A 12,872-nucleotide genomic window follows, 5' to 3' on the forward strand; every position below is an offset into this window, starting at 1 on the left:
AAATAGCCACATGTGGCTAGTGGCTACCATACCAGACAGCCAAGATCTCAAGACAGAGGACCAGAGTACAGAACACGAGCAACCCAAGGGCAGAGGCTGTCTCTTAGTTTTTTACTTTTTTAAATCTAGCACCTAACAGTGCCTAATATATAGCAAGGACTAAAAAATGTTATTTAATCTAAGGAGATATTACAAGGTAAAAAAGGGTAAACTGTCAGTAAGTGATAAGGACAAGAATTGCTACAACTTAGATCTAGTACTTCTGTGGGGAACGTTTCTGGTAATGTTCAAGGTAATAGATATCCCAAATTCACTGGCATGATCTTTCTTTTTTTTTATTTTTATTTTATTTTTTTTGTAGAGACAGAGTCTCACTGTACCCCCTCAGGTAGAGTGCCATGAGGTCACACGGCTCACAGCAACCTCTAACTCTTGGGCTTACACGATTCTCTTGTCTCAGCCTCCCAAGCAGCTGGGACTACAGGCTCCCACCACACACCCGGCTAGACTGGCATGATCTTTACAGATTATGTGAATGTACTAAATTATCACACATTCCCCAGACATGTAAATCTATTACATATCAATAAACATATTTTAAAATATTTCTGAGGGGAAGGGGGGCTGGGTGGGTGCACAGACTGGCTGTGTGTTGACAGCTGCTGAAGCTGAGGAAAACTACAAGCATTCATTATGCTGTTTTCTCTACTTTTATCAGTATTTGAAATTTTACTGGAGTAATTTTAACAGTCTCAGATGATAGTATCACAGCTTTTTAAAAGTGTTAAAGAATGCTTCACTCAATTAACTTACCCACATACAGCCACCGAAAAAAGGCTTTGAAGTTTTTCATACTACTATCTATAACTCTAAAAAGATAAAAATAAAAGAAATCAGAAATAAAATCATCACGTAGGGGTTGATGTATCATTGTTTAACTATCATGGAATATCATTATTCTTACCATTCTATTTTATCCTATCTGGATGACATTTAAGTCTTTAGATAACAGATTTTACAAATCAAACATACACCTAAAAATAAACTTCAAAATCACAAATCCCAATTCTTCTCAAGAATAAAGCAAATAACTTAGATTCTAACTGGTTACAAACCTTGCTATGTAGGACAAAATTTGTAATAGTCTTTTCTAGACTTTAGTAAAGTATGAAATCCTTTTCTTTCTTTTTTTTTGCAGTTTTTGGCCAGGGTTGGGTTTGAACCCACCATCTCTGGCATATGGGGCTGGAGCCCTACTCTTTTGAGCCACAGGCACCACCATGAAATCCTTTTCTAACTTTGCAAATAAATCAGGAAAAAAACAGTTTTTAGCCTTATTCCCAGTTGAAAAGAAAATGCTCACTGGTCAGTAAGAAGAAAAAACATCAACTCTAACAAATAAAAAAAACATTATTATAAATTTGTACTATGCCACAAAGTCTAATATTAGTGGACATTAGGAAGCGAGTTTTGGTTCTAACAAAAACTGAGATCTCAAAAATTGAATTTGTCTGGGCTTTATACAAATGTGCCTAAAAAATTAAATGTTATGAATGGAAGTCACCTTCATTTTGATAAAACTCTTTCTCAATATAGAGATGGGTATCATGTTTTAAACATCTTTTTATGCTCACATCTGCAAGATAATTACTCTAAGAAAGTAATACCTGCTCTTTTCAGTCCTGAATCTCTAAGCCCTCTCTAAGCATTAAGTTTCACAATACTACTGGAGAGGCAGGTCAGGATCATTAACCTTTCTGTACAAAGTAAAACACTTGAGATAAAAGACAGCAACATCTCTTATGCTGCCAAGGAACATCATCAAAACTCTCTTGCAGCAAAAATTTTTTTTTAAAGTTCCTTTGTGTCTTTCCCAATCAAGACCCTCACTCTACCCCAGGCAGTCAGGCTAACATCAAAATTCTCAATGCCTTGGTTTCCCCATCTGCAACCTGCAATAATTCTACTTACCCGAAAAGAACAAGAAATTAAATTACCTTTCATTCATACTGAAAGGGGATCACAAAAAGCCTAATATTTTACATTTGCTCTCAGCAAATATGAACCAAAAAATACTTCAAAATCCAGGAAAAGGAATGTCATTTCTCCTTTCATTTTGTCTTCTGAGCTCAAGCATCTATAACCTCTGCCTTCTAAAGCCCCATTAAAATGACAGAAGGACAGGTAGTTTCTATATGCTAGAAACTCACAAAAACAAAAGAACAATAGAAAATAAATTTCAGAAATGTCGAAAATGGACCTGGTAACTAAGGAAGCTCAAAAATGCAGGCCATGTTTCAGGCAGTTGGAAGCCCCCCACCACCCTGGGGAGCCCAGACATTGGCAAGAGCAGGTTCCACAGGAGATGCCAGGGTGATGTGTGGAGCTAGGCACAGGCAATACGCTGAAAATCTAACACAGAGGTCAGTATGTACTTGGTCCAAAACATGATGAATTCCTAAAGGTTTACCTTCTAATCAAAAGAAAACATTAAGAGGGCTCTTCACAGAAACTGAATAAACTGGGAAGAACTGAGGCTCTTCCGCGTGGGACAGCCTGCGGCTCGGGTGCTGGCTCCCTGACATCCCTGCATACAGAGATTCCAAGCAACTTTAAGTCGTCCCATGAATGATATGAGTAAACAACCAAGCATCAGGTATTTGAAGAAAGCTTGCCACAAGAGATCAAGATAAACAGAAAAATGACCCACCAAGTGGGGTAATTCAAGAACACAGACCTTCAAAAAATCTAATATCCTCAGAGAAAGATGCCAGCCACATTCACAGAACAAGAGGATTAAAGAAACAAGAGAACACTTTAGGAAATTAAAAGACAGAACTGCCATAAGAAATTCAACAGAATGGTTCAAGTCAACCATCTTGTCCTGCAACCCTCCTTAGCTACTTATTCCCAAATTCCTATCCTAGACTCTGTCATTGACTACTGTGTGTGACCCTTCAAAATCTCAATCTCAACCTGCTTTCTTTTAAAATATCTATTATCATAAAAGAAAAAAAAAGTTTAAGAAATGGCTCAAGATTAAAGAGACACTGCAAATGAAACACATGGTCCTGAACTGCATCTTACATGGATGTTTCTGGGATGATTGCGAAATGCGAACTGAGCTGCAGATTAAGTGTTGCATCAATGTAAAAATTCCTAACTTTGGTAACTGTGCAGTGGTTATGTAAGAAAATAACCTTACTCTTAGAAAATAGGCACCGAAGTATCACAGAGTAAAGACATGTGATACACACAGCATACTCTCCAAAGTTTCTGAAAACAGACTATGCTGAAATAAACACAGCAAAATATTGTTAAATGGTGAATCATGCTATTAACAGAGTTGTCTTTACTGTGCCTGTAATTTTTCTGCGTGAGATTTCAAAATAAAGTATATTTATTCTAAAACAAAGAGGACTCTATTATGTCCAAATCCACTCTTGCTCACTCATACTCTATTCCCTCCTAAACTTGCCCCTCTTGGCTCTTCCCTACTTCAGTAAAATGTCAACTCTAATACCCTTTCCAATGCTAAGGCCTAAACTCCTAATTATCTGTTGACGCCTTCATTTTACCACCTATTCTCAAAAAAACTAAAATTTCAGAAAATCTTGTTTATACTTTCAAAAGATAACCACAATGGAACCACCATTTCTCTCTTGGCTTCTATCCTTGCCTGCCTATAAGGTATTTTCAATACTAAGTAGAAAGAAAAATCTTCTTAAAACCTAAATCATATTCTCTCATTCCACTACTCTTAATTCCCCAAGGGCCTCTCATTACACTTAGAGCACAAGCCAAAGTCCATGCACCTGTCTACAGGCAGGATGCAACCTGCCATCCTCCACCACTTGTCCTTTTGTTCTTACCTCTTTTTCAGTCCACTGCAGCTACAGTGCCCTGAAGTCCCTCAACAGGCCATGCGTGCCCCAAACTCACACTCGCTGTCCCTTCTGCCCCCAATCAACAGGGCTCATTCCCTTCCTAACTCCTTCCAGCTCCACGTTCTCGATGAAGCCTTCTGACAACCTACACAGAACTGACCCCTGCCCCAGCATGCCCTGCGTCGTTCTTCCCTGCACAGGTCTCCCCACCACTGCTTGCCACTACCTGACTAACTATACGTTTTAACTATCCATTTGTTTACTGTCTGTCTCATATATATTAAAACACAAGACCCATGAAGGCAGGATTTACACATTAATTTTATTCACTCTTATACACAGTTAAGTGTTCAATAAATGTCTACTGACGAGTGACAGCTATGGACAATAAAGTAAAAAAAAAAAAATAAAGACAAAGATATGAAAAATATGAGGAAAAATGAGACACTTTTGATCCATTCATGGATCAATCCATGAATTCTAATAAGTGACCAAATAGATTTCTAGAACAAAAATCTATTTTAAAAGAGAGGCAGAGAAAGAAGAGGGAATTATCAAAATAACAACACAGAGAAGTCAGGTTAAAACAGCTCTTTGTTATTCAGCATAATGAACAAAAAGACTCCTATCTAAAAATGCTGTTATGAAATTTCAACACATCAAGGACGGAGACTAAAGCTTTTAAAGATAAGAGGGGCGGAAAAAACCTACAAAGGAATGAGAATCAGAAGCACTAGGCCTTCTATCAAAAGGTCCAGAATATAATGAACAGTGCTTTTAAAGTTCTCTAAGAAACTGATTTCCCCCTCAGAATCCTAAATCCAGCTAAAACCATCAAGTGTGAGGGCAGGAGAAAAGACACGAAAGGACATGAAAGGTTTACCTTCCACATCTGCTTTCTAAGTTAGTGGAGGACGTTTCCCAGCAAAATGATTAAACATGCCAAGAAACAGAGGCTCTCCTGGCAGTCGTGTTTCTAATAATGCATGAGAGCCCTGGGGACGAGGCCCACGGGGCACTGTGCAGGAGAGCTGTGGCACAGCTGCAGACTGACGCAGAGGGACAGGAGGCTAAAGGAGACAGCTGGGGTGGGGCAACTAAAGAGATAAGACACAACCTTTAGATGGGAAAGGACAGATGGTGTGCAAAGACAGAATGCAAGAAAGTAAGCCAAACAGCCTAGGAAAAATCAAACAGAGTAATTTCTAAAACTTGATAAACAACAACAAACACACAGTAGACTTGTAGGATTCAGAAATATGGAGGTGAGCCATGGAAGAACCAAAACCAGAAATATTTACAGAGTTAATGACTCCTTCTGGAGAGAGGACCTGGAGGTCAGGAAAATATAAAATCTTTACTTTACAAAATCTCTGTGCTACTGGCTTGTTTAATCACATTAAAGCATAATTTTGATAAAATTTTAAAACTTGCTTTAAGAAAATGACAACTTAGTAAGTTCTTACGTAAGTAAAAAGTGAGGCATTTGCAGATCAGTGATTCTACGTATCCCCAATACTTACTGAAGGAGTTCATTTGCCTTGAGGATAAAAGAACCCACAGCAGTAATAGCATCTAAAGGAAAAATATAAACATCACTTGTCAGGTAAGTAAATTGTACTTTAATGTATTCCATTGAAAAATTAAACGACTACCTTCAATTCCTGCAGCATCTAGTCCAAGAGGCTCATATTTTTGCTTCCATGAAGCCATTCCTTTCAATTCACTCAAATGGTATAATAAAGATTCGGAGCCACTATCAAAATAGAGCAGACATAAATTAGTATCATTACCATCACTAAGCTACTACCTTGCCTGAACATTCTACATTTTCAGAAACAAAAACTGAAAGCAACTTTAATTTTCTTTCTATAAGAAATTATTTCTCAAAACAATTTTGAAAAACTGAGGCAGAACCATTTGGTCGTCATGACTACTGAGATAAAATACGTGACAATATTAAATTGTGTAAGATGATCGAATTATGTTCCATAATTTGTCCTGGTGCTTCTTAGTCAGATGGCCACCACGTTCACCAAACAACTACATATTCAACATGTAACAAGTATTTATTAAGCTTTGACTTTAGTTTGGGCGCTGTGCTAGATACCCAGGACGTAATGGTGGAAAAAAAAAACGCAGGGTCCTGCTGGCACTAACAGTATGAGGCAGAGTCAGCATACTGCTCTAACTACCACAAATGCCTTGAAGGAGATGCACAGGGCCCACAGAAGAACCTGACTTAACCCGGGGGATGAGGGAAGGCTCCTCTGAAGAGGTGAATTTGAGCTGAAGAATGCACATAAAGAACAAGGCAAGCGTCTTCCAGAAAGCGACAGGGCTGTACTAAAGCCCTAGGTGGGAGACAAAAAGTCCAAGTTTGAGAAAGTGAAGGGCCACCAGTGTGGCTGAGACAGACAGGCAGACATGCTAAAGGCCGTGCAAAGGTCTCTGTTCTAAGAACAATGGGAAGGTATTAGAAGTTTTTAAGTAACAGAGTTAACACAGTCAGACCCACTGGGGAAAATACGTTTGAAGGACAGTGAGGACTGCAGGAGAACACCAGTCCAAGGGGAGCTGCACCGGGCCAAGGGAGAGGTACCAGTAGCCAAGGCCAGGGACTCAGCATAAAGGGATTTACAAAGTTTAAAACACTCAGCATCCGCTTGCAAACTGCTTCACTGAAGTAGCTATGGATTTAAAAATACATGAGACTTGATCTAGTCTTGGCTCTGACATCAGTAACTTTGGGCCAGCCATGGAAATAACTCTGAACAAGTTTCCTCTTGTGTAAAATGAGGATGATAATAATCTACACCTTGCCAAGGTGTTAAATGAAAAAGTTTACAATATGCTTTATAACTGTAAAATGTTCATTCACATGCTCAAAAAAGGGTATATGCCCTATTTCAAAATACACCTCATTTCAAAATATACCAATATACCTCACGGTTAAGTGAAAAATGGCCAGACAGGATCTAGCCTGGTGAAAAGATGTTGGAAAATCATTCCGTAATGCAGAGTTATCATTATTGACTTTAAATCTCGGGTACACAAAGATTCCTCTCAAATGCCAATGGAATAAATTTTGCTGGAAATTGTAGCTCAAAAAGAGAATGCCAGATGAAAAGAAGGCTGCAGAAAGAAGACCAATGCTATGCACATGTGGATGCAACACCAACAAATTCTACATCACCTTCATACCTCTGTAAGTGACTTATAACCAATTTTTGTATACTGGAATATGACGACTCTATAGACTGGCCAAGCTTTTTTAAACCCTAATTAAGAGAAGAAAATATATTTAGCATACAATCAGGACACTATATATCACTCTAAAAAAAAGTTAAGAATTAATATAGATACTTTAAATGCACCTTTACTGTTAACTGGTTCATCAAGAGAGTCTGAAGTTCAGCACTATAATGAAAAAGAAAGTATGTTTAGTCATTTCTCTATTCAAAAATCTCTACACATTACTTACATTCTAAATTTCAAAGCACAGATTTTGAAACAAAACAAATGGTCCAACAAAAATTAAGACTTTTTGTACACAGAAACAAACAGAAAACAGAATACACTGAAGTCTAAAATCAGACTGAAATGTGTATAAATATGAGGCTGTATTGTAAGCTAAAGCAGAATTTCATATCTGTCAGGAGAAAGTATAATACTCAATAATCAAATGCAGCAATTATTTAAATGTTTAAGAAAAAACACGTTAGCCTTTTATAGCATATAACCAAATAAATCACATCTAGAACACATAAATACAATAAAACATAAAAGATCTCTAGAAAAAAGTGCAGATCAGTCTTTGACTATTCTTAAGACAGGAAAGGTCTTTTTAAGAATAACAGCAAAAGGAGATCCTACAAAGGAAAAGAACAGTTTGGCTATGTAAAAATCTAAAATTTTTTTATACATGTAAAAATACATACACAAAATGATTGCCTTTATGTTAAAAAGAAAAAAGACACGTGCACAAGAAAAAAGATGCACAGAAAAGCCTAAGAAGATATATACGATTTTTTTTATTTTGTATGCCAACATTTACTTTTCTTTTTTCGTAATTATTATGAATTACTTTTTTTGAGAGACAGGGTCTGGCTCTGTTGCCTGGGATAGAGTACGGGGCGTGATCAGGGCTCACCGTAACTTCACCACTCCCAAACTCAGGCGATCCTCCCACTTCTGCCTCCCAGAGTGCCAGGATTAAAGTCCTGAGCCACCTTGCTTGGCCAATTAACATGAATTACTTTTGATATAAGTAATCTCCATAAAAAACAGAAGGAAAAGGGGGACCACCTAATCTGAGCATGTTACCTTGCTTTCCCCCACAATAGCAGGTGCATAAACTCATCTTGCACTGATGTGGTTGTGTTCTTTTCCTAGACAAAATGAAAAAAAAAAAAAAAAAAAAAAAAAAACAAACAAAAAAAAAACTGTGATATGTATTTCTTAAATTAGAAGCCTATTTATTAAAAATAATTGGAACATGACCCTCTCTTTAGTCTCAAGCTTCTCTCAAATCCATATGTGATCCTATGAACATGAGACTCCCTGCCAGCCAGCCAGCAGCTGGGCTTTCTTCTCAAGCCTTATTTCACAACCCTATCCCACTTATGCTGCACCAATGAGAAGAGAGCCCTCTGTGTAAATTTGAGAACAGTGTGAGGTCAGAACAAGCCATCTGAAAGAAATTTGTCATTGTACCCTTTTATAAGCCAAAGACTGATTTTTCTCATACACCTCACAAAGTGAATACATCATACACTCTCTCTCCATGGAAAGCATCAGTTACATTACCTGCACAAACTTGGTGAGACGGGAATCCATCTGCATCAGGATTTCTTCCCATGCTTCACACATACATGTTAGTGACAAATTAATATACTATTAGTGAAAAAAAAAAAAAAATTAAAATCGTGAATATTTAAACCAACTTGCTGACCAAATAATATGTGCTTCTTATGATCAAATGTCTCAAAGAAATCTAGAAGGTATTTTCTAATCCTTTAACTCAATTAAAAGCTGACAAAAAATTTGGTGATAATACTTGGTGATCACTTAACATAAAAATTCCATAATTTACAAAACTTTACAAAGACACATCCTGTACATAAGAACTGTCAAAATGCTGGTTTGGTCAACTATTCAATATTCAAACAGTATTCTTAAAAAGATATCAATCTCTAGAAACCTCTGACATCAAATAAATTAATGAACATGGTAGAATAAAAAACAAGGCTACAATTCCTTGTAGCTCTTCTATCCAGACTCAAGAGTTTTGCTCTAACAGAACACAGTAGGAACAATGCTGTGGAATCCAGAGCCTCAAAAGTCTTTGCATGCTTCTTGCACTTTTTTAAGCAGGGTCTTGTTCCATTACTCAGGCTGGAGTGCAGCGTTGTCATTGTAGCTCACAGCAACATGAAATTCCTGGACTCAATTGATCCTCTCACCTCAGCCTCCCAAGTAGCTGGGCACACAGGTACATGCCACGATGCCTTATTAATTTTTCTAATTCTTAAGTGATGGGGTCTATGATGCTCAGGCTGGTCTCCAACTCCTGGCATCTTGCAATCCTCCTCCCACTTGGCCTCCCACAGCGCTGAGATTACAGGTCTGAGTCACTGCACCTGCCCCACCACAATGCGGACAAGCCTGGGCTGGCTTGCTGGAGGGTGACGGATGTGGAGCAGAGACAAAGCCATTACAGCAAGGGACATATACTAGCTGGCATGATCAAGTCTAGTTGAGATCAGCTAAACCTGCCCCAGATCACCAGAACCTCCTTGCTGAGCTCAGCCCAAATTACCAAACTGGGAGCTGATTTGGGGTGGGTTTATTATGAATAAAAGCTAGCCCACATGAAGACTGTTTCCCCCACAGTACTTTTCTTTTTTTTTGGTTTTTTTTTTTTTATTATTGTTGGGGATTCATTGAGGGTACAATAAGCCAGGTTACACTGATTGCAATTGTTAGGTAAAGTCCCTCTTGCAATCATGTCTTGCCCCCATAAAGTGTGACACACACCAAGGCCCCACCCCACTCCCTCCGTCCCTCTTACAATACTTTATTTTCAATAAAACATAAATGGTATTTCATTTATGAGAATATTAAAAGATTTAAACTATTTTTTTCTTTTCTTTTGGAGGTGGTAAACAGGGTCAGGTGGGAGTAGATAGAGTCACCATTCAATTTCTTTTTCTTGCTTTAATGGATATAAGAAGATTAATTATAAGTAGACTAAATACTCCCACTGCAGATGGCAGTAAAAACTTGAAGTTTTTTATTTATGGAACTTTAGAAGCTGGTAGTAAATATTCACACAGAACAAGCTATAAATAGGTACCTGTAAAAGAGCTGAAATATGAGTAAATTTCCTGGCCATCCGAGTTACTTCAGGTAAGAAAGAATATAATAGATTGGTTTCAAGCTGTAAAATTAAATAAAGTGAGTTATAATCAGATGCACTTGCTTCTTTTAAAGATAAATCAATCCCGTTCAGCTCAAAAAATAAAATACTAGCATTTAAAAGAGTTTAGGACTATGTATGAGGAAGACTTGTCAGAATTCTGCTCCCTCTGAGTGTAACAATTTAAAACTAATAGCACATAGATTTAGGATTTCCTAACCAGTGGCAGAACTGTACACAGATCACTCTAAGCCATCAATTTCTTCTATGTAGCTAGAATAAATGTAACCTATTTTGTAACATTATTATTAGGAAATTAAAAAGTGATCATAAACACATGAACTTGAAGTAGAAAATATTAAAGGGTATTAAAAAGGAAAATATCTATCTTCATTGAGTTATATCTCAATGAAGTTGTTATCAAAAAATATCTACAAATTCCCTGCCTGTTAAGTATCGCAAGAAAAAAAATCTACAAACTTCACAGTGGTAGTAAATCATCTCATTAAAGCACAAATATTTAATACAATCCTGGTGATCGTAACATGAACAGCAAATACAAACAACCATTATTACAGTGAATCATAAGTTAACAGTTCTCTTATGCTCTGAATGCAATAAAAGAAAATTCTCTGACATTCTGAATACACAGGGAATGTTAGAAGATAGTACATGTTGCCATCTTGCATCTGTTTTGTTCTACTTTTGTTTGAGAGTTCATACTGACTTAGGGTAAGTGGTTGAGATATTTAATTAAAAATTTTGGAAAGATTTCTTGGCCAGGTACAATTAAAATACTCTAAAGGAACCCAAACTGTTCCCTCAGTCTACAGTGCAAACAGAGTACAATTTAAGAAAAAAAGGTTTTTCCCAATATTAAGTGATCATTTTCCCCATGATACGATGTGTAGTTAACAGCACAGACCCTGCGGCCCAATTGCCTAGCATCACTTTCCAATTTTCTGGCATCAAGAAAGTTCTGGAGTATCTCTGTGCGACCCATGTACTTATCTACAAAATGAAAGTAACAGTATCTACCTATTAGGACGCTGGAGGATTCAAATGAATTGTTTTGAAGCACTCAGTACTTGGCACACACTAAACAATCAATAAATAGTAGTACAAAGTTGAACTAGCACAGCAAGTAATTAATACTGTCATTAATAGACCATCAGAACAGTGTTTCATAAAAACTGTATTGGGACATGGGAAAAATAAAAAACCTGTAAAACCTATGAAATATATATTTCCTTTCTACTGCTATCAAGTTCCAGTACTCACCTGAAAGTACGAAACTTCTGAGGCACCATTGGTAGAAACCTCTGTGACCACTGATAATGATTTCAAGTCACTTGATAAACATAACGCAAGACAAGTACCAGCAATCTGTAAAACAGTCGAATCCCCCAGCATTTTTAGTATTACTGTTGGGTTGTACGTGCTGGTAAGAAAGCAAAAATTCCCACAGAGCTTTAAAACATATTTAATAGAAACACATACTTTTGGCTCTAGCTGCACACACAGCAGATGAAAGCAGGTGTCTGCCCACAAGGACCTTTCTTGTCACAAAGACACAAAAACACCTTGGTGTCACCTCTTTCCCCTCCTTCTCATCAAGAGTCTCAAAACAAGTGTTGGAAAACCAACACATTCCTCAGAGGCTACCAAATTGTCTAGCCTTTTGGAAAAGGTGAGAGAAGGATGAAAAAGCTATGGAGAAGACACGGCAAGTTCAACAGATTCAGTACTGAGCTTAAAACAGCTTCTGGTGACTTTTGATACATTCCAATCAAAAATTATAGCTCTTTCCCATTAAAATACGAAATCACAATCAAGTATATACTAATCTTTGTAGCAGCCCGTATAGCCTACGGTAGGAGGAGTGAGCGTTATATAAAATACCTGTATAGCTCAATAATGGAACACCTTGGTGAAAAGGGAAGGGAGAGGGATTTAGCTCTCCTAACAAGCATGAGAGGTCGCCAGATGAGAGCAGTGGTGAATTGGCAGTCTCTACACTTGTGGTGTTGAGAGGCAAGAGATCAGCCTTAAATTAGGCTGGAGAAGGCAGTTGGGAGCGTGCGCATTCTACCACGGACCCGCTTACTCTGACTCTGTGTCCTCTCCTGCCTGTAGAACGCCAGCACGGCATCTCTCTGCTGAAGATTACTAAGCTCTGCTAATGACTAAGATCTATTCTAAGACTGCTTTACTTTCTCAAAGACTCTCTCTCCTGTCAGCTAAAGTAAAGCTCTCAGGCAACTAAGATAAATTGTTCCTGAGCAAGGTAACTTAGTGGTCCACGTCCGGAACCTAGTTAAGCCGGGCCCGAGACCTGGCCAGTCCTGGGCCCTGACAAGTGGTGGCAGCAGTGTGACAAATCTTTTTGTTAAAGAACAAAATGACAAATTCCACCAATAGCTTCCAATTTTTATAGATCTATGTATCACTCTTTTATCTTAGTAAGAAAGATTTATCCTCTTAACATTTAAGAATTCTAAAACCTGAAACTGAAAACAAGAAAATAGTGTTTTATTTTTTCCATAAATGAATTGCCTACTACA

At 37.7% G+C, this 12,872-nt stretch overlaps 1 protein-coding gene across 3 annotated transcripts in view; it reads right to left on the minus strand.

Annotated features, from left to right (window-relative positions):
* ANAPC4 (anaphase promoting complex subunit 4) overlaps positions 1–12,872 on the minus strand; it is a 37,065-nt gene that overhangs the window by 15,372 nt on the left and 8,821 nt on the right. For all 3 annotated transcript variants that reach the window (XM_053577759.1, XM_053577758.1, XM_053577760.1), the window contains 9 exons: positions 11,590–11,694; positions 10,246–10,329; positions 8,697–8,783; positions 8,214–8,278; positions 7,265–7,307; positions 7,092–7,168; positions 5,543–5,643; positions 5,411–5,462; positions 814–869 (listed from right to left, as the gene is read on the minus strand). In XM_053577759.1, the coding sequence (XP_053433734.1) occupies positions 814–869; positions 5,411–5,462; positions 5,543–5,643; positions 7,092–7,168; positions 7,265–7,307; positions 8,214–8,278; positions 8,697–8,783; positions 10,246–10,329; positions 11,590–11,694 (670 nt within the window). The remainder of the gene's footprint in view (positions 1–813; positions 870–5,410; positions 5,463–5,542; positions 5,644–7,091; positions 7,169–7,264; positions 7,308–8,213; positions 8,279–8,696; positions 8,784–10,245; positions 10,330–11,589; positions 11,695–12,872) is intronic.

This window comes from Nycticebus coucang, chromosome 23 (genome assembly GCF_027406575.1).
Source record: "Nycticebus coucang isolate mNycCou1 chromosome 23, mNycCou1.pri, whole genome shotgun sequence".
Lineage (NCBI taxonomy): Eukaryota > Metazoa > Chordata > Mammalia > Primates > Lorisidae > Nycticebus > Nycticebus coucang.